The sequence below is a fragment of the Eubalaena glacialis genome, chromosome 16 (genome assembly GCF_028564815.1).
Source record: "Eubalaena glacialis isolate mEubGla1 chromosome 16, mEubGla1.1.hap2.+ XY, whole genome shotgun sequence".
NCBI lineage: Eukaryota > Metazoa > Chordata > Mammalia > Artiodactyla > Balaenidae > Eubalaena > Eubalaena glacialis.
The window spans coordinates 73,877,830-73,899,717 of record NC_083731.1 but is presented as its reverse complement, the minus strand read 5'-3'; the positions used below and the strand labels follow the sequence as shown (position 1 = coordinate 73,899,717).

Sequence of the window (21,888 nt, the reverse complement as noted above, 5' to 3'; positions counted from 1 at the left end):
ATGGGCCTCAGAAGTCTTTACCAATAGGGGAGCTGCATGATGTGGGTTGAGCTCAGTCCTGTTTGAGGACACAGAACTGACTGCATTTTAGGATGCACTTCTAAGACATAAAGGCAGAGAGGTTTGAGAACCAGGAAGGAGCAGTGAGTCACAGTGATTACTTGAATGTAGTGCTGTGGAAGAAAAGGTCAGAACGGCCCCAAAGTTTTGAACTAGGATGATCAAAACAGGAATGCCACAGCTGAGCTCCAGAGCCACAAAAAGATACTGTGATTGGATTCTGCAGGTTATTAAAGACAGAGTGCACTCAAGTTCTTCATCCCTTGCTCTTTCCTTGCTTCTCATCCTTTTGCTCTAATCTTCCTCTTTTCCTGGCAGTGCTAGATTATGTCTGTGTCACCAGGCAAAATTTCTGGTAGAGTCATTCAACGAAGTCAACAGTATTTACTGGATATCCACTGTGTGCCAAGCATTGTTGGGGCACTGTACCCAAACTGGACTATCACCTTGCTTATCTCTTTGCTTGTTTCGGCAATGAGTTCAGAGCTGGTGGATTATAAACAATCTAGAATAGATCCTTCCTCCTGTGTTTTATTTGATGTGCCATGTAGTCTAACTGGTCACATCTAATGCCCAAGCTGAGACTTCTCTTGTGGACCAAACTCCCATGTTTTTCTGTGATTGCTTAAAGAAATCTGAGCAAGCCTTTAGAAAACTTATCTGTGCTATGAGGTTCCAGCATTCAAAACAGAGATTTCACAAGCTCATCAGGCAAGGAAAACATCAAGGCCAATGGCTATGCCTGCTCCAGTGTCATCTTCGTATAGATAATTTACCATCCAGAGCAGAAATGAACCTGAGCCTTTGGAGTTGGCAATAGTTTAGCCAGTGGTCTCCTGAGAGGATTCTGGAAGATAAGGTTCTGGCATTCCACTCTCTTGTAACATTAGATGTAAGTCTGTCAGACCATACGTGAATACAGATCCTGTTGATTAGGAGTAGCTTTGTCTACTGCAAGCCAAGAAATTGAATATAGACTCTGGGAGGGAGGACATTTTAAGGCAAGGTTGTAGATGGATGAGTAATTTGAAGAAAGGAAGTTGGATGGATGAGGGTAAGTTCCGAGGTTAGCTCATTAGAAGAGGACAGAGAGGTACAGGAAGGGAGGGAGGGGAGGTAGAAACAGAGTGACCGTGAGGCCAGCAGGACAGCAGGAAGTCAGAACGAAGGGCTCTGTTGCACCAATGTCTCTGGCATCTCCTAGTCATGCCGGGCAGAGGAGGGGAGTTGTATTGTGTCCTGTGGTCGCTGACTTTACTCTGAAGGTGGCATCCGAAAACGGTGCTTAGAGGTGGTCTCAAGAAACACCCCCTCCTCAACAAAGTCCAACCCAAATCTGTTATCTGAAGCAACAAATTCTTATATAAAGCAAAGCACTTTTTAAATTCTTTTAAACGATGTTAACTCTGGCTGTTTACCTCTGAAGGCTCTGTAGATGAGAATCCCTTAATCAGTGCATGATTACTGATTAAAAACTGCCCCAAACACAATGCTAATAAGCTTGGAAGAAGAACTGGTGTTACCTGAAATTCCTTTCAAGTTAGCTTTGAGTGGGTCGAAGAGATCGGTAACTCCCCAGGAATATAAAATGTTTTTCAAGTTGAAATGATTTTGGATCCTAAACCTAAAAAACAAAAACAAACCATCAACTTTCACTTAAAATTCTCACTCAGTGGACTTTCATACACATCACATGACAACCAAACCCCCTCACTTGAAAGTCAGCGATCTCCAGGCTCATTTCCAGCTTCATCTGTCATTGCTCCTTCCCAGACCCCCGACCCCCTGACTAATCTGACCACACAGCACTCTCTCCCAGCTCTGGACCTTTGCTTCTGCTGTTTTTTCCAGGTCTCCCTTGAGACCTTTCCTCTAAGCTCAGTTCAATTGTTACCCCTCCTCTTCCCCAGCTGTCTTGTAACGGTCAGTTCTTAAGGCCCCTTTAAACACTTTGTTTGTTCTACTCTTCTGATGTACAGAACATTCTGCTTCCTGTTACTGTTATTTATGATACTGTAAACTATTTGAGAAGAGAGGCTGGTCAATTTTTAGTTCCTCATAATAATTAATATTTAATGAGCGCTTACCATGTGCTAGGCACTACAACAAGTACTTTATGTGCATTCTCTCATTTCATCTTCACGTAACTATGTTATTATTATCCTCATTTTACAGATGAGAAAACTGAGGCTTAAAGAGTTTAAGAAGCCTGCCCAAGAGGACGTCCTGAGTACGTGGTGGAGCTCAACTCAGATGAGGCTGAGCACAGAGCCTGTGCTCTTGGCGTCTACACCTCACTACCTCGCATCCCGGGTGGCTTCTCACACACAGTAGGTGCAGAAAAGAAGTTGTTGACTAACTGCCAATTGATAGAGTGTCTCATTTAATGTGTTTATCTTTGATACAACATATTTTCATGTTTGCTGTGTGCAACGTGGGTCTTTGGTTTTCCTAGCAAGTCCCGAGAGCAGGAAGAATCAGCATGCCAACTTCCTCATGTTTCTTCAAGGGCAAGGCATTTAAAACTTTAACGTTGAAGGAGCCTTTAAACCTACGGCTGACATTATTTTTCTTTGAGAATAAAAAAGTTCAAAATGGAATTTAGATGGTCATTTCCATAAACCATGTGGAACTTGTAGGAGAATAAAAATACTGCACAATATCAAAGTTCTTCACTGCCATACAAGACAATGTAACCAATATTTTAAACAAAGGAATCAGATTTTCTCATATATGTGTGTTTTGAATCTGTTCAATAGTTTCAAAAAAAGGCACAAGCTTTCTCTAAGTATGCTGATAGTTCTCAAAAAAATTTTGGATCACCTTTTCTGAAATTTTCTTCCTTAAACTGCATTCTTTTGAGAACTCTCAATGCTGAAACACAGTGGTTAAGAACATGAACTTGGGAATCCAGTGCCGGGGTCTGAGAGCTGGCTCAGCCTCTTACTACCTGAGGGACCCAGGGCAAGTTACTTTGCCTCTCTTTGCCTCAGTTTCCTTGCTTGTGAAATGAGCCTAATACTAGTGCTTAGTTCTTAGCTTTGTGAAGATTAAATGAAACAGTCCTTGTAAAGTCCTCAGAACAACGCCCAGTGAAGCTCATGCACTTTATTGTTACCACTGTGGTTTTATTGTTTTGCAGTGATATTGAGAAAGAGCCAAGGCACATTTGAAGCCAAGTATGGTGGTTATGGTAGGTGATAAAACTGGGTAATATCATTTTTAGTAACTAAAGACAATAGTAAAAGCGAGGTATGACTATGAAAGACGACAGTGATTTGTTTTTTGTATGGCTACGAAGGCCAGTCCAGAAGAAATGCTACAAAAATATCTTGAGTTAAAAAAAATACACTTTACCAAAACCAGACAAGGATATCACAAGAAAACGACAGACCAGTGTCCTTTATGAATATAGACGTAAAAATCCTCAACAAAATACTAGCAAATTGAATCCAGCAACATATAAATCCCCCATGAGCAAGTGGGATTTATCCCAGAAATGCAAGGTGGGTTCAACATATGAAAATCAATCAAGGTAAAACACCATATTAATGAAATAATGGACAAGGGCCACGTGATCATTTCAAGAGATGCAGAAAAAGCATTTGACAAAATCTAGAATTCTTTCGTAAAATCAAAAACCACTCAACAAACTTGGGATAGAAGGGAACTTCTTCAACCTCAAAATGGGCGTTTATAAAACTCCCACAGCTAGCATCATCCTTAACGGTGAAAGACTGAATGCTTTCCCCCTAGATCAGGAACAAGATAAGGATGTTCACCACTTCTATTTAACACTGTACTGAAGGGTGTGCAGGGCGATTATGCAAGAAAAAGAAAGCAAATGCATCCAGAATCAGAAGAAAGTAGTAAACGTATATCTATTCACAGATGACTTGGTCTTGTATATAGAAAATCCTAAGGAATACACACACACACACACACACAGAAAAAACTATTAGAACTAATAGGTGAGTTCATCAAAGTGGCAGGTTACAAGATCAAGATACAAAAATCAACTGTGTTTCTTTATACTAGCAATGAACAATCTGAAAATGAAATCCCATTTACAATAGCATCAAAAAGGAATAAAATACTTAGAAATAAATTTAATGAAAGAAGTGCAAGACTTGTACACTGAAAACTACAAAACATTGTTGGAAAAAACTAAAGAAAATCTAAATAAAATGAAACACATCTTGTGTTCATGGGTTGAAACTCCTAATGTTGTTATAAAGCAATTATTCCCCAAATTAATCTATAGATTCAACAAAATCCTTACCAAATTCTAGCTGTTTATTTGGCAGAAACTGATCAGCTGATCCTAAAATTCATATGGAAATGCATGGGACCCAGAATAGCCAAAACAATCTTAAAAAAGAAAAAGTTGAAGGACTCACACTTGCTGATTTCTAAACATATTAAAAAGCTATAGTAATCAGTCAAGAGTGTGTGTGGTACTGGCAAAAGTATAGATATTTGTGCCTATGGAATAAAATTGAAAGTCTAGAAATAAACCTATACACTTATGGCCAATTGATTTTGACAAGGGCGCCAAGAAAATTCAATGGGAAGAAAGAATAGGCTTTTCGATAAATGGCTCTGAAACAACTGGAGAGCCACATGCAAAGGATGATGTTGGACCTCTACTTCATCCCATACCCAAAATTAATTCAAAATGGATCAAAGACCTAAATATAAGAGTGAAAACTAGAAAACTCTTAGAGAAAACATAGACATAGATCTATGTGACCTTGGTTAAGCAGTGGTTTCTTAGGTATGGCACCAAAAAAAACCCACAAGAAACAACAACAAAAATAGATTAAACTTCATCAAAATAAAAACATTTGTGCTTCAAAGGTCACCATTATGAAAGTGAAAAGGCAACAACCCACAAAATGGGAGAAAATATTTACAAATCATGTATCCGATAAGGAGCTTGTATCTAGATTATAGAAAGAACTATTGTAACTCAACAATAAAAAGACACATAACCAATTTAGAAATGAACAAAGAATTCAAACAGATATTTCTCCAAAAAAGATATATAAATGGCCAACAAGCACATGAAAAGATTGTTGACATTAGTAGTCTTTAGGGAAATATAAATGAAAGTCAGACTGAGAGACCACTTCACGTGCCATAATGGCTCTAATCAAAAAGACAGGGGCTTCCCCCTACAGCTGTTGTCACACACAGTTGTGAGGTCACCCAGGCTGCAGCGACTTGCCCCCAGCCTGAGGAGGAGGCCAAAGCACAGAGGAGGGCATTGCTGAAGGGCAGAGGAGGTGAACGCATCCTGACTAATATAACTAAGAATAACGACACGGTTCCTGAGTGCAAGCTTTATAACATCCCTACTTTTTAATCCACATTTGGGAAGGCAGTCTTTTCCCTTTCCCTATCTCCCTTGCCTCCATAAAGAGGGGCCTTTAAAAAAATTATGGTAAAATATACATTATATAAAATTTACCCTTTTAACAATGTTAAGTGTATAATTCAGTGGTGTTAAGTACATTCACATTGTTGTCCAATCATCACCAGTATCCACTCCAGAACTTTCTCATCATCGCAAACTGAAACTCTGTACCCATTAAGCATGAAGAGGGTCTTAGGAAAAAAAAGGACAATAGCAAGTGTTGACAAGAATATGGAGAAACTGGAACCCTCGTACATTGCTGGTGGGAGTGTAAAATGGTGCAGCCACTTAGAAAACTGCCTAGTAGTTCCTCAAAATGTAAAGTGTAGAGTTAACACATGACCAGGTAATTCCATTCCTAGGGTATATACCCAAAATAAATGAAAATATATAGCCACAAAAATGTGCACATGAATGTTTGTAGCAGCCAAAAAACAGAAACAAGCCAAAAAGTGTCTTGGCACCTAAATGTCTATACATGGATGAATGAATAAATAAAATGTAGTATAGCCATACAATGAAATATTACTTGGCCATAAAATAGAATGAAGTACTGACACAGGCTACAACAAGAATGAACCTTGAAGACATTATGCCAAGTGAAAGAAGCCAGACACAAAAGGCCAAGTATTGCAAAATTTCATTTATGTGAAACGTCCAGAAAAGACAAATCCACAGAGAGAGAAAGCAGATTGCCTAGGGCTGGGGCGAGGGGGATGCGAGTGACTGCTAAAGGGTGTGGAGTCTCTTTGTGAGGCAATGACGAAGTTCTGGAATTAGATAGTGGTGATGGTTGCGCAACTTTGCAAATGCACTAAAAACCTCTGCATTGTACACTTTAATTGTAAATCCATTTAAAAGAATGAATTTTATGGTACGTGAATTATCTCTCAATTTAAAAAGAAAGAAAGAAAACACCCTCAGAAAAGCACAAACTACACATGATGACGATCAGCAGCTCCTTGAAGGAAGGGCAAACTCATCTGGGATATGTGAGATCTGGTGGGTTTAAGAAAATGCACATATCATGTCTAATGTAAGAAAAAAATGCTCATTGTTTGGCTTCCCACTTGGTTGACCTAAAAACTAAGTGTTTCACTCATTAAACAAATATATATTTGACATAATTAGTCTTTCTTTTGGGTTTTCTTGATTATTCTTTTGGTCTGATAATGTTCCTAATGAAGACTGACAGTCCTTATATATTCTATTTTATTTCTTTATAAATAAAAGTTTACTTTGGAAGGTAGATATCATAATTCATCCAGAATCTACTGATGCGCTGCTTGGTGATGTTTAACCAGAAGGCACACGTCATTGCCATACAATTTTTGCCTGGCTACCCACAGAGTGCCCAAGTTTTTGCTCTTACTAAGTAAAATATGCAGGCTGACTTTAGAGCAGGTCATACTAAATGATGAATCAATGATTTGTGGAACTAGAGGAAAATTCTTGCCCAAAAGCTGACTTGCGTCTACCATGGTCCAAAGTTTTGTACCCAAATCTAGACCTAAAATAGTTTTTACTTCTTTCTTTATTCCATAAAGGGCTTAAAGCTAGTTTTTTTTAAAACTTGGTTAGTTTTGCTTGTGAAATAGCCCTAAAAGGGAAGGGGAGTTTTATTTCCCTAAAATCTCCTATCCTTCTCAGACAGCAGGCAGTCTTAGGGAGATTAATTTTTTTTTTTTTTTTTTTAATCTGGATGAGGTCAAGTGTGAAGCAATACTTGGGTTACTATGACCTCTGCCTTCCTGTCCCTTCTCTGTCCTCCAAAGTTTTTTAGGATCATTCCTCAAGGGTTTGCAAGTTCTAAAGGCAGATTCAGCACCAGTGAAGAGTTCGCAGTGGAGCTAGGCACCTCCCTGGGGCCTCTTCCTTATATCAGCTGCTCCAGGACAAGGCCAGCCATCTGCCTCATATGCTCAAAAAGACTGTAGCAAATTCCTGCACCTGGCTGCATCTTCTCTCCACTTTTAGCCTTGAACGCTCTTCCTTTGCTGAGCTTCTCTCAAACGTAACAGAAAGATCAGGGCTGCTTGTGCTCCATGCCAGAGAGATCTGTTGAAATAGCCAGTCTTTGGACTTTGATTTGGGGTCTAAATATTTCGCTTGGAGAGATAGGCTTTGTCTTAGAGTTTAGTTCACCTTCCGCCCTCGCTATGCCAGATCCCACTTTAGACCTTGGCCCTTCACTCACTGGGTCTCTGTGTGTTTTTGTTCCAGTGCCTGGACTTATTTTTAACTCCTCGAGGGACCACTGCCAAGGCCTCTGGCTCGGCGCTGCTGACAGCCTGGTCAGTGGAGGAGCCCAAGGCGGCCAGTGGGAAGGCACACGAAGAATCCACACGCTGCAAATGAGCCCTCGGATAATTTTCTTGCTTAATGCTGGTCTACAAATTAATTATGCATTTACTCTGATTTCAAATGTACCGGAGAAGCTTATCATTTAAAGATGTTCGTTGAGGAATCCTTTGGAAAGTAATGAGGTTTGCAAATAGGTTTTGTTTTGCAGAAGCAAAATCCAGCACCATCATTTAACTTTTTGACCTATTGGGGTTTGTATTGGTACCCACTGGGTTTTCTTAAAGAAAGGCTCACCTTTATTTAGAAAGAATAAAACTTTCAGCGCAAGGACTTAAAGTCTTGAATTTGTATGCTTTAATTTGCCTTCAGATCAGAATTATATCTGTATTTGCTCAACTGCATAAGCGATCTTGCCTCTTTGGTTTTGAAAATGATGGTTGTATACTCTTAGGATGTGATAAGATTTAGGGCACATTCCTCCAAGGTAACTGTACAGACCCTCGAGTCAGGCCGCCTGGGTTCCAGGTCTGGCTGACTGGAGCAGGCTGCAGAGCCCCCCGTCAGGACAACGCAGCTGCTCACCTGGGCAGGAACACGTCCATCCTCGCTCTCTTCAGGCTGGAGGTCCAGATGTGGAGGATGCTGGCTGTGAGGTGAGGCTCAATGTGGCTCAGTGGGGTGTCTCTGTCTCTCGGCAGCACCAGGAGGAGACTGGCCGCATTTCCCAGGTACGGCAGCTCGAGCACCCCTACCTGATGGCCTGCGGGGTCCTGGAACTGGCCTGGGGATTCAGCGGATGGGGGGTTAGTTCTGTCCCAGGAGCCCAGGGAACCTAACAGTGCCAGACCCTGGGAAGGGCCAGCTCACAGAACTGCAAACAATGCATTTTATTAACAAACACGGTGTCCACCTCCCCCTCAGGGAGCAGTTTGAGGCCAAAGACTGTGGGGAGCTGTGGCCATCTTTTCTACTCCTAAGACCTAGAACATCTCTAAGATATTCTCATGGGGCTGGAGTCCCAGGGCTGGCAGCGGCTGGGCAGGGTGGGGACAATGGCACACGGGAGAGCCTGTCTTAAAGGGGCAGCCAGTCCAATCCTGGCTTGTGGTGGCCATGTCAGGACCCAGGCTCTTTGTGCCAGATTTTCCTATCTTTCGACAAAAGCTCTAAACCCAGATGTCACGGGAAATTTCTCAATTTCGAAAGCACTGCACAGGCCTAACGAAACAGGAGTCCGGGCTGGATTTGACCTGATGTAATTTGTACCCTGTAGGTCTCAGGATGGACAGCTGGGAGCTTGTGGGCAATGGCAATGGCTGGCTGAGGACAAGTCCAGGCCATTGGGCAGAGCCTGATTTCAGAAGCGTGAGATGGGACGGTGGCAGGTGGCAGCAGACCCAGATGGCCAGAGATCAGAAGACCCGGCGAGGGTTGCTGGTGAATGCAGAGGCAGTGGCCAGACTCAGTGACAGGGCAAGATGGGCAAGTAACATGCAGCATCCAGCTGGGCTGGGGAGACCTGGCAGTCTGTGGCAGCCCCGGTCTTGGGTGGAGCTCCAGGCCTGATCCCTTCCCTGGGAGGACCGGGAGGCCTGGGCCTTAGTGTCGAGGGACAGCTGAGTTGGCGGGTCACTAAGGCAAAATCTTAGGATCAGTGGGGAAAGACAGGGGCATGGTTCATACTCCTTATTGTATCTGTTCAATAAATATTTGCTCAGCCTCCATTATGTGCCAGCCACTGTGCACTGTACGCTGGGGAGAGCGAGAGCCTTTCAGCCTGCCTGCCAGCCACCGCCCAGCAGACAGATCGAGCAGCCTGGGTCACAGCAGCGACGGGAAAATGTTAGGAGCAAGAACTACAATCCGCTGTAAAGGTATATTTTACTTATTCAATAGACGTTCTTTCATTCCCATCTTACTTGACCTCAATTAATAAGTATTGGTTGAATAAACTAATGAATAAATTCACTGAGAACTCACAAGGGTCCTGTATGGAATCAAACCAGGATGATAGCAAGTTTTCTAAACACCAAAGTTCCTAAAACACTGATTCAAGTCTCACTAGCTTAATTAGTGAATAACAACATAATTAGTCCCACAAGCCAGAGGGAGCTGAGCCTGCAAACCAGGGTTTGGCGGGGTGCCGGGGAGAGGAGGTGTGGAGGGGGCAGGGCAGCGGGGGATGGGCATCGGGGTCCCTCCCCCCCTGGCCTCGTTGGGCCCCACCGGAGCATCCACAGCACACACCAGTCTGCTGGTTTGGGGGGCAGCCTGGTGTACCTCCACCGCGAGGGGGATGAGTGACAGTGGGCAGGGGGGGCAGGCAGAGAACCCTGGTATTTCAGGCCAGTGGCACTTTCGGGTGGACATGCTCTCGAGAACCTTCTAGACTGGACTCTCAACCTTCCATCCTTTCTCAGCACCGAACGCTGAGGCCGGTGTTCATTTTACGGGAGTGACTGCCAGGGGAAGGGATTTGCCCAAACATTCTTGGTTTCACACTAACTCCCCCCTTTACTCAGCGCAGAAGGAAAGGCCAGGCATGAAATCTGGTGTCTCTTCGCCGTCTGCTCCCTCACTATCCTGAGAGTCTCCGGCTCCCTGGTCTGTCCTTCCTCCGTGGGCCCCGCACAGCCGAGGGTATCGCAGGGATGCTCAGCCCCATCCTTTCAGGGGGAAGCCCTGGCCTCCCCTCCTGCCCTCACGGCTCCCTCCCGGGCTCTCGCGGCTCACCGTAGTTGACCTCGGCCGTTTGGTACATCATGGGGACCTGGAGGACGACGTCCCGGGCACAGGTGAAAGGCAGGAGCTGAGTGTCCGAGGAGAATCGGTGCCGCCAGGCGCTCTGGAAGGACACGGTGCTCACCAGCACCAGCTGTGCGGACTCCACGCCGCCGCCGCCGCCGCCTTGCTCCCACGTGGAGCCCGCGGGGCGCTCGCCTGCGAGCAGAGAGCGGAGCGCCGCTGTGACGCCGACGCCTGCGTGCACACCCTCCCGGGTGCCGAGGCGTCCCCGAAATTGGGTTTGTAGCTTGCTTGTTGGTACTTAGTTGTGGAACTGTAGTGTTTGCAACGAGCTGTGGTTGGAGACCATGCTTTAATTTTTTTCTGAACGGCTTGGGATGCTCTGGCTTGTACCGGCTGTGTTCCGGCTGGGACCGGTTCCCAGGAAGCGAGAGGCCTGCGCAGCTCAGACCCCTGGGAGGGACTGGGCGCTGTGATGGGAGACGCTGCACAGTGTCGCCTCTACCCCCCACCCCCATGGCCCCAAATACTCCTGGGCCTCATGCCTGGCAGAGCCTGTGTTTACACAACAACGTCCAGGGCACGGGCTTGAAATCCCCCGCGTTACCTGAGAGAGGAGCGGGCTCCCCCCCCCCCCGCCGCCCGCCGCCCCTTCCCCCCTCCCCCTTCCCCCCTCCCCCTCCCCCCCCCCGTCAAGGCGCCATGTTGCTCCAGCTCATTATTCATTTACTAAACACACACTTTGTGCTAGGCTCTGTTTTCGATGCTTTAGCAAACCCTCCCCAACTCCTCCTGCCAGTTCTATTGTTATTCCCAGTTTTAAAGATGGGGCACCACGACTCAGACAGGCTGTCCAAGGTCACATACTTGTGAGCTACAAAGTCACCATCCGCCCAGTTACCCAAGACAGAGACCTTGGATTTGAACCCAAGCAGCCTGGCCCCGGTCTTGGGGCACCAACTACCCCTCTTTCTTGGAGGACCATCCATTCCCCGGCGCCGCGCCGACCCCTACCCGCGGGGTTGATAGCAGCAAACCGTGGCCTTGCGTCTCCCCGCAGCACAACAGCTGCGACGGGGAGTTAAACGTTTTTAAGTAAATTGAAAGACATTGTGAAACGTTGGAGAAAACTGAAAGAGAGGAAACCTCCTCATCAATAAAGATCTCAACGTCTGCATTCTAACTCTGCACTCCTGCCGGCATCCATATTGTTCTCAATTCGTAAAGTGCGTATTCCCTGTTCTGTCTTTTAAACACTGGGTCTTCAACGTTCTCCCTATTTCTGTGAAACCTTTGTAATCATCAAGGATGCTGGAGCCAGACTGCCTGGGTTAGAATCCTGGCTCTGCGGGTGCAGGGCAGGAGGCACAATTCTCTGTGCCTCAGTTTCTCCGTTTGTAAAATGGGGACAATAATAGCACTTAGCTCTTAGGATTACTGTGAGGGGGAACTGAGCTAATAGGCACGGAACACTTAGAAGGTGCTAGATAAATAAACTGAGCACTCAGTAGATGTTAATGATGTTCATCATCTTTGATGGTAATTACAGCTGCATGATATGTAGGTGCTATAATTCATTGAATCATCCCTAATTGCTGGACAGGTAGGTTATTTATCAGTCTTCTTCTTTGATAATACTGGGCTAAACATCTTATTACACACAAGTATTTCCTTAAGCTAAATTCCCAAGATACCACTTTTGGGGCTCCTACTGCATCTTGCTATGAAGGGAGTTAGCTGTCGATGAGAACAGAGCTCAGTGGGAACACACCTGCGGGGCATTGCATGGAACAAAGCCTGCAGGGCTCGGCTGGGGGTGGGAGGCTCTGAAGAGCGCCCTTCTGGGTGTGCCGCGTGCCTGCGTTTGTGCCTGTGTCTCTGGGGGTGGGGGAGGGGCAGAATGGGACCAAAAGTGAGCCTTGCTTCACTCAAGGGTAGGGTCTTCCAACAGGACAAGCTTCTGCTGCAACTGAGGGCGGCCTGAGTACCCGTCGCCTAGCTTCTGATGAGTAACCGGGGGGGACCTGTCTCTTCAGCCCTCTGCCATTAGCCTCATCAAGGTGGACGGTTTTCCTTTACCTGTGGTCTGCCTGGGGGCCCATCCATTGGCCAGGATGGTGGTGCCATTGGTCTCCCTGAGGTTGGCTGCCTCCAGGCTGCTGTTGGCCCACCGGGAGACCTGCTCCACGAAGCACGGGGCGAGTGGCATCCCCGTTTGCACGTAGAGGGTGCAGGTCAGCTCCAGCTTGGAGCCAGGGCTGGCGCTGGGTAGCGCGGCATAAACAGCTCGAAGCCACTCTCTGACCCTTGGGTCTGCAAAAAAGATGTTGGGATCAATCAAAATGGTGAGTGTAAGAGAGAAGTTAGCCCCAGCTCTGCTTGCACGTTGCATGGGAATAGGACCCCAGAGGCTCCACTCCTTATTTCCCGCGGTTCATCCACCATAGACAGTCAAATTGGTAAAGTCATAGCTAAGTTGCTCAGGAATTAGCCTGGATCCACAGATTAAAAGTTGAGGGGGAAGAAACCATGCTAGATTTGAAAGAAATCAGGCTGGGATTAAGCCAAATAGAAAAACACTACCAACCTCCCAGAGACTATGCTTCCTAAACACCTTGAGTCAGAAATGTAGCCCAGTGCTACATTCCCTCATCCCCCTGAGCCCCAGCAGACAGCCCGTTATTCATGTCAGCGAGAACCTGCAAGAATGTTGAGGAAATAATAGGCATTTGAGAGAGTCGATGGTTTCCGCCTTCCTGATGGCAGCTGGACTTCTGGTTATTCACTACTTACACAGGAGATTGCTTCCTTCTCTCCATAATCAATAGTGGATTTCTTTTTCATGCTATTGTTCACAACTGCATGTCTCTTTCCCCCAGCCCTGGGCATCTGGAGCTGGAGCTAGGCCTCTCGCCTGCTGCTGAGTCACCACCCAGTTGAGTATCCTCCTGACACGTGCAGGCTGGGCTTTTCCAGCAGTCAGGACCCCTTCCCAGGCAGGCTGCCTCTGGAACACGGCCCTTCCCTTGTCCTCCTGGCCTCCCCTTTGTCTTAGGCATGGCCCAGTGGCTGCCCACAAATCTCCCCCGTGATACCCAGGCTTTGTGCCCTATTCCTGCCCCACCCTGCCCCTACTGGCTCTCCCCGGGCGCCAGGTAGAGTGACTCTCTGTCTTGGCTTGGGGGTCCGTCCACACCATGTCCCATCCTTCATGTCACAGAGGCCAGGCCAAGAGGCAGCAGCAGACCCCTTACCCCTGACGTGCCGGCCAGAGTCCTTCTGGGGACACAGGCACCCAGAATACACGCCGGCCAGGGTCCCCAGCCACCAGCCTGCAGAACGGGGTTGTGGGCAGATTCTACTCCACAGAACTTTCGCTACCAAAGCTGCTTCTTAGAATCTACTACTGTGCTGCTACTCAAGTGCTTGCTTTTTATTTTAATGAGAAAAGCCATGAATGAAAAAAAATACCCATCAGATGTTCCTCTACTGAGGAAGGTCATAAGTACTTATGGAATCATGTCCCTGTAGAATGTAGACTGTCTGCAGGGGAGAACGGAGACATTTCTGTGGTCCTCGGTGTCATGTGACCTTAGGGGATGGTCACAGAGCTCTCTGTCCTCTCACCCTCTCTGGCCCAGAGGACCAGCTGTCCTTCTAGCCAGGCACGTCCAATTAGCAGAGTCAAGAGGCTTGAGAAATCTTGTCTCCACCTGAGCCTGCTTTGTCCCTACCATTAGCACATTGGAAGTGCTTTTCTAGATGCTGCCGGAATGAACAGACATCGTCAGAATAAAAGATACTGAAGGTTGACGGTGTTCACACTCTGTTAAACGCTCTACATGCATGACCATGATCGCGGTTAACCCTTTCTACAACCCTGTGAATTAAGTGCAGTATAGATGAGGGAGCTGGGGCTCAGGCAAATTAACAAACTTGCTCAGTGTTACCCGGCGTCACCCCCCCACTCCCACCCTCTGGTGAAGGGCAGGTGGGCTGGGAACAGTCTGCGCCTCTGCTCGGCAGAGCCTCACGAAGCCTCCTGTTTTGCTGCGTTTCCTAGGTCTTGTCTGTAATGGGGCAAAAGGGACGGACCTGAGTGGTGACGAACGGCTCCCCCCTCCGCCCCAGCCCTTGAAACTGCTGCCTCAATTCCTCTCTCCTCCCCCTCCCCTCCTACAAAGCTGTCCTTCCTGCTGGAGGGGCTGGGTGGCTCTAACAGAATGGTGAGCGAGAAGGAGGGAAACGAGGGGGCTGCAGTAGATCAGAAATGTAGTGGGAGGTGTGGAGGGTCTGAAGGGAGGGTCCCTGGGATGGCGCAGAGTGGCAGGAAAGTGCTAGAAGAAATGGTATTTTCCTGAGTCCCGCTGCAGACCAGCCTTTTAACTCATTTAAGAGACCAGCTTGGAAAGAACCTTCCTTCTCAATACATTAGCTGAACTGAACGTCTTGAATATGATGCTGAATCCGGGGGCGGGGGGGAGGGGTTCGGGATTGTAAGATTAATGTATATAAAATTCTCAGTTGGCAATTTGTGATGCTGATTAAGGAGGGTTAAGTTTCGGATGATGTGCAAAGGGTTTGGTTGAGCTGAGAGAGTGATGAGGATGAGTCTGGTGAAAAATCAAGAAGGTAAGGTGCTTAGATATGTTTCCGCAGCTGCTCAGTGGTTGACAGTGGGGCTAAAGAATTGAGGAAAGAACATAGGACTGGAGTCAGAAAATCTGGAACTGGAATCCACTTGCCTGTTGGGTGAGCTGAGTCTTACCAAATCATTAACCTCTTGTCTCATTTGTAAAATGGGGACTTTAGGAGGCCTAGCGATTGCATATGGTTTCTATAAGGACCAAATGACATAATGACTGTAAAAGTGAGTCCATATGCATCATCAAACAAGATTCTTTCCCAGGGGCCAGGCTACCTCCCTCTCTGAGGCTTCTGTTCCCAGCATCATTCTTGTGATGAATAGAAAGCTGTAAAGCATTCTTTATTAATTTACCTGGAAAAGCAATGGAAATTCCTCGAACTTGGACCATTGGGAAATCGTGTGTTTCATGTGGCGAAAACAAAGGTATTTTGGGGGGATATCACTGGTGCCTGTTCTGAAACTCATGCTGTGCTTTAGCACCAGCAGGTGGGGGTCCTGGCAAAGCTGCTGGTGGTCACCTATTGGCTGGATGTCAATGAGAAGACAGGGCCCATGGGTCCCACTGTGAACTTGGATGGATCTCTGTTGATCAGACAGGAACAATGCCCCAAGCCCCTGGACCGTGGGTTCATGTTCCTGGTCTGCACCCACTTGTAAAAGAAAGGCTGGGCCAGGGCAGGGGTGGTGGGCAGTGGCAGGTTGTTTTTCAATCAGCACGCACGTGATTCTCTGAGCAATTTTGTGGCAAACAAAAATCCAGGGGTATTCTATAAACTAGAACTCTGTAAGCAGCACATTCCTGTTTGTAATAATTAACCATGGCTCCATAAGATAATGAAGCCATTTATGAGTAAGAAAAAAAAAGGTGGGATTATGTTCCACAGAGTCTGACCATTAAGCAATTCTGGAAGTTTGGTAATTCTTGAATGGGCTCTATGGAAACCCTGTTAATCATCATATTTGGTTAACCAGGTACCATGATTGTCCCTGTAAACAAAGAATTGACTGTCATCAGTTCTCTTTCTCTTCAGGGTAACTGCGCTCGCATTTCTCACTTTCCCCCAACCCTGACTTCTGTGAGAATCTGTTTCAAGGCTGAAATACCTGCCCCTCTTTCATATTCCTATTTATTCTTCATAACCTAGCTCAGGTGTCATGTTTTCTGGGGAGCCTTCCTGATCTGCCAGTGGAATAAATCATTCCCTTCCCTGTACTAACTTATTTCAAATAAGTACACTCACTGCCTTGTGTTAGAATGTGTTTCTATGCACATCGTTCCTATGAGACCGAGCTTTTGTGTCCAGCGGTTCCCTTACATACCTGGCTGCTAAATTCCTGGCGTAATACCAGCCCACGCGGCAGGAGCTCAAAAGTACTTGATGGATTGCATAGCACTGAATCTAATGTGGCTATCCAAGAGTGACTCCATGGATACGTGCATTTCCGTGATATACTTGCTGAGGAAAATTCAGCTTGATAACTTATGTTTGTCTTCACTTATCCCCAGAGAGAAAACACATTTGTCTGTTGGCCAGCAGGCCCACAAGAATTGTTTTGGCAAAGGACAGGGTACGGATGGAGGGGGACAGGACGCACAGCTGGTGCCCTATGGCCTGATGTTTGGAGTGCTCACCTTTACCTGCCAACTCAAGACTCCAACTCAAAGGAAGCTCTTGCCATGACTGTCTTGGTATTAGTTCCTGCGCTTTCTAAAAAGTATTAATTTATACAATTGTAGCTCCCATCCTTTTTTTACTGGGATCTTATTCTAAGAGAAGAAAAAGCTGTGTGCACGAGTGTTTGTGTTTGTATGGAGTTGGGAGGTTGGGACCAAGGCCAGGCTTTGCCAGGCCCTGAGTGTGGGCCGGGCGTGGCTGACCTGGCATTCATGAGACTCTTGCCGCCACTGACAGAGCTGTTCTGAAGCCCATAATCATAGAATTATGTTGGAAGGTATGGCCCTGCCTTGAAGTCACAGATTTATGAAAGCAGGTTGGTCAAGAGCGCGAGCTCTGGAGCCAGACAGCCTGGGCTTGAGTCCCAACTCTGCTGCTTCCTAGCTGTGTGACCTTGGGCAAGTTGCTTGTACTCTCTGTGCCTAACTAGGCTCATCTCTAAAATAGGTTTGATGAGATAATTACCTACCTCAATAGGGTTGTTGGGACAATGAATTAAATTATATTTGTAAAGTGCTTCAAGCACATCCTGACACCTAGTAAGCACTATGAAAGGGCTTGTGAAATGCAACTGAGAAATTGCCACCAAACCTAGGGTAGAGGGAACCTTAAAAATCATCTGGAGTAACGATGCAGAGTTTGAATGCCTTCTGCTATGCACTTGCCCGGGGGCAGCCTGAGCGGGAGGAGGGTGCGTGTGAGCAGGGCAGTGGGCGTGAACAGCAGAGTAGGGGGAGCAGTGGCCCGCTTACCGTGGACGGTGTACCCCAGGGCCTGGACCAGCTGCCTCCGGGTGTTCCCCTGGGCTCCGAACTGCAGGAGCTCCAGAGGGATGAACGCGCCGGCGGGGGAGAGGACCAGGTTGGTTCGGTTGCCGTCCGTGGCCGCGATCCGGTAGAGGCGAAGCGCGAGCTCCGTCCTCAGCAACGTCAGGTCCTCAGGGAGGTCGCTGGCTCCTCCAGGGTGGCCAGCATGAAGGAGGAAGAGAGCGAGCAGGAGAGACCTCATGGTTCCTGCAGTGGAGGGAAGAGGTGCCAGTGAGGCAGGAGCCGGTCCATCCTGCAGAGAAGCAGGCATCGGGCGCGGGGACAGGCTGAGGGTGACGATCACTTAGCTGGCTTGTTACCCGTCCCTGTCTACCCACACCGGATGCTTCACTGTATCCTGTTGTGTCTGCATTAGAAATACTGAGAAACCAAACTGTGCATTGGAAGGCCTGGATTTTAGGCCTGCTCTGTCACTTACTACATGTGTGACCTTGGGTAAAGCTCTGGTCAGACCAGAAGCAAACCATTATGTTGGAAAATAAATGTAAGAAGTACATCCTACTCATTTTTCTTGGTACTTAGCTAGCTTATAGCTGGGCCGTGTCTATCATTAATAATAATAGTAACAACAAAGAATATACTATGTTAAAAAGGACTTTGTATTTTCTCAGTATATTTTCTCAGTTAATCATTACAACAATCTTACAAGGTAGCTGTTATTATACTGTAAATATAGAGATAATGAGGTTTAGAGAGCTCAGTGGCTCATTTCAGAAAACATGAGGATAGAAAGAGGCCCGTGACTCCAGTCCTGGTCTCCTGTGGGTGGTACATGAAATACTGGGAATGTAAATGCACATTAAAATATCGAGCCATGAGCTAATTGTACCTAGGATATCAGAATTCTTGTGATGTGAATTATTCTCATAAAAAAGAACACTTTCACAGAGAGTAGAATGATACAAATATAACTCCTACTACAGAAATGTACCCCTTCGAGGAAGAGAGTGCATTAGTTGGAAATTAATGCAAAGAAAAGAAGGTAAAGCAAAAAGTGTTTTCAGTGACTATGCTACACAGACAGCCTGCAGCAATTTCTGCTAAGTTGTCTGACTTTGGTGTCAGACAGGACTGGTGTGAGAGAGGCCCAGTCCAAAGTCATTTGAGGATGAGAAGTTTGCATGTAAAGCCACTGGACTCAAAGGTGTTTATTTCAGATAAAGGCCCCACATGGAAGAGCATCCTCTTTTTCTCAACTCTTCCATCCTGTAGGCAAGCACAAATGCAGCGCCTGGATGACTTGGCATCTCAGGGAGAGGGATGTGCATGGACGTGGGGGTCCTTTTGTGTGTGTGTTTGGAGGTGGAGGGTCCCAGCCCAGGGTCATTGTGAAATGACCAGTTCCCCGTGCTCTTGAAGCTCCTATCACCTCCCGCAGGGACAGAGCAACCAGACCTTCATGCCCCTGGGCTCCCCGTGACCACATCCCAGCCGTGGTTCACCGCAGATGAGCTGTTTACTCACGGACTCTTGTATGGGACTGTCAGAGTTTCCTTGCTTGTTTCTGTTCTTGTGGGTCTCCAGCGCTAACGTGCTCCCCTTTTAAAAAAGTGGAGCAGAATCTGCTTTGAATCACAAGACAGCATAGGGAGGAAGCTGGTAATTGCCGTCTCTGTCGGCGATGTCTCTACCACTCGGTCCAAATTCCTGGAGCCTGAGGTCTCGCAGAGAGCCAGGGGAAGGAGCACAGCCCGGCCAGCCAAGCCCAGATCGGAAACAGAGCGGGCCCTGGGGAGGGAGCCAGCCATACCCGTCAAGCCTTCTTAGGCTTGTGACCTGGTTGTACCAGCAAGGAACCCCTCATCTAGCCCTTTGTCACTTTGAGGAATTTCACTGATAACTCTGCCATTAGGGCTTTTGCTGGGTACCAGGTACCTAATGCTTCTCCCCTCCTCCTGTGAAGAAAACAATAAATCAGTCATTGGGCATGACTTGAAACTTTTAGCAAATGGCATTCTGCAAAAAAGAAAAAAAAAAACAACCAATGCAAGATATAGCACAATCAGTTTGGAACAGGGTGACTTGCTTTATTTATTACTAATAAAAGTGAATGCACTTATTTATATGTAATATAATAAATATTATAAGTACTATTAACAATCTTGTTCTTCTCAGATACAACAGTTAATAAATCTGATGACTCAGTGTGAGAAAGAGACCATGTTGTCAATAAGCGAATGCACATTTTGGGAAAGAATAAGCAGATTCTGTCCAAAGTCTGTCCTTGTGACCGATTCAGAATTGCATACATTTCAATTAAGGTCTTAGGCATTGTATTAAGTACAAAATACATGGTAGGTTATATGTTGTTAATGATTAAAGAAAAGAAGAAGATTTGGAAGATTTAGTAATTTTCTCTCAGGCACCTGGTAGAGTTAATATTTGAAAAAGAACGAGGCTGTTTTTCATCTGACAACTACTCACACCCTTGTAATCAGTGGGTAATTCATTTTAAAGTAAATTGTTGACACTCAAGCCCGGAATAGTTTATATGTCTTAGGATAGTTACAGCTCTAGAACTGTTTCACATGAAATTTCCCCAAATCTTTAATGTAGATATAGTGCATTCTTGAATGCTTTGAACTCTAAGTTGTAGTATGATGGGGGAATAAATATGTATAACTTATTCTACAGCATCCAGAGCTGGCATCCCATCCATCCATCCATCCATCCATCCAATAGCTCTTACTTGCCTGCTAGGTTCCAAGGCACTTTGCCAGGTCTGGTGGATGTGGCAGTGAACCAGCAACCTGGGCTCAGCTCTCAGGGGACCTACAGTCTTGTTCCCTGAGTGCAGACTTTTGATGTTGATACTGACGGTTTTAAGAAAAAGAACCAACCATGAGGAGGACCATGGTAACTTTCCTGTGTAGGTTAAACATTTCAAAGTGTGAATGAAATGAAAGATGGGCAGCAATTTTTTGTGTGTGTGCTCAGCTATGGACCTGGGTAAGTCTTTTTGTTCTCTAACCATTTAAGCAGAGGTTATCATGCTTGTTTCTGCCTTGCTGGGATATTGGTTACACTGCTCAGGGAGCCTCCATTCCTGAAGATATTTATCATAATTATAACAACAAAAATAGTGAACATTATTGAGCGCTTACTGTGTTCCAAGTACTCTGTTATATCCTTTCAGTTCATAATTGCAATGAATCCTCACAACAGTCCTATGAGGAATGTATTATTATCGCCATTTTGGAGAGGATGAAACAGGCTCAGAGAGCTCAAGGTACTTGCCCAAGTTCCCACAGTTAGTTAGAGGTCAAGCTGGGTTTGAGCGTAGGGCCACCTTGATGCCAAGGCTCATGTTCTTTGCCACAGTCCTGGTGGTGTCTTTCAGGAGTCACGGGGCTCTTAAAACCCCTCATGGCTGTGGGATTCCAAGACATTTGGTGGAGAGCCCAGACTCTCTTAGCTCATAATGTGTGTCCACTCTGCCCACATTCACCGGGGATGCTATGGTGAATCTCCTGTAGACAGACAGCTATGAGGTGCAGCACCTTTTTAATTATAGTTTTTAATTTTTCACAACCTGATTTTTTATAGGCATAAACTATAAGGCAAATCACTTTCAAACCCATCTACACTCCATCAACATCCCACATTCCTGCCAATACTTGGTACTTCCCAGTTCTCTTATTTTTCCAGTGTAATAGGTGCAAAATTGTATCTCATTGAGTTAATTTGCATTTAGGTGATCACCAATGATTTTAAGCATGCTGTCGTATGCTTATTTTTGTGTTTCCTTTTCTGAAATTACCTATTCATATGCTTTACCATTTTTCTATATTGTAGTTGGGTTTTTTTTCTTATGTTTGCAGTCCATATCTAGTATAAATCCCTTGTCAATTTTGGATATTACAAATATCTTCTCCTTTTCTGTCCATTATCTATTAACTATCTTCATGATGTCTTTTGTTAGAAAGAAATCCTTAATTTTGATGTATTCAAATCATCCTTTCCTATTGATTTGTAGGCCCCTTCTCTCATCTATTAAATCTCTGAGCTCTCTACTCCATTCCATTGGTCCATTTATCTCTATCAAACTGTTTTCATTACTACGGCTTTGAAATGTATCTTATTATGTAATAGGGCAAGTTCCTCTTCCTTACCATTCCTTTTCAATGTTGATTCAGCTTTCTATAGACTTTTATTACTCCAAATCAATATTAAAGTAAGTTTATTAAATACTTCAAAAAATCCAACTAA

At 45.7% G+C, this 21,888-nt stretch overlaps 2 protein-coding genes across 3 annotated transcripts in view; one reads left to right on the top strand and one right to left on the bottom strand.

Annotated features, from left to right (window-relative positions):
- Positions 1–8,021, top strand: part of INTS6 (integrator complex subunit 6) — a 108,006-nt gene extending 99,985 nt beyond the window's left edge. The window contains exons 19-20 of one of the 2 annotated variants that reach the window (XR_009697519.1): positions 2,236–2,390; positions 7,703–8,021. The gene's annotated coding sequence lies outside the window, so the exon portion shown is untranslated. Of the gene's footprint in view, positions 1–2,235; positions 2,423–7,702 lie in introns of those variants that run through there. The other variant, XM_061170807.1, reaches the window with a different exon arrangement.
- The window catches only part of SERPINE3 (serpin family E member 3), a 29,964-nt gene extending 12,104 nt beyond the window's left edge, over positions 1–17,860 (bottom strand). Inside the window, exons 1-5 of the mRNA XM_061170808.1 lie at positions 17,605–17,860; positions 12,608–12,841; positions 10,517–10,723; positions 8,366–8,564; positions 1,584–1,684 (exon numbers count right to left, since the gene is read on the bottom strand). Coding sequence (XP_061026791.1) covers positions 1,584–1,684; positions 8,366–8,564; positions 10,517–10,723; positions 12,608–12,841; positions 17,605–17,860 — 997 coding nt within the window. The remainder of the gene's footprint in view (positions 1–1,583; positions 1,685–8,365; positions 8,565–10,516; positions 10,724–12,607; positions 12,842–17,604) is intronic.
- Positions 17,861–21,888: the final 4,028 nt, after the last annotated feature.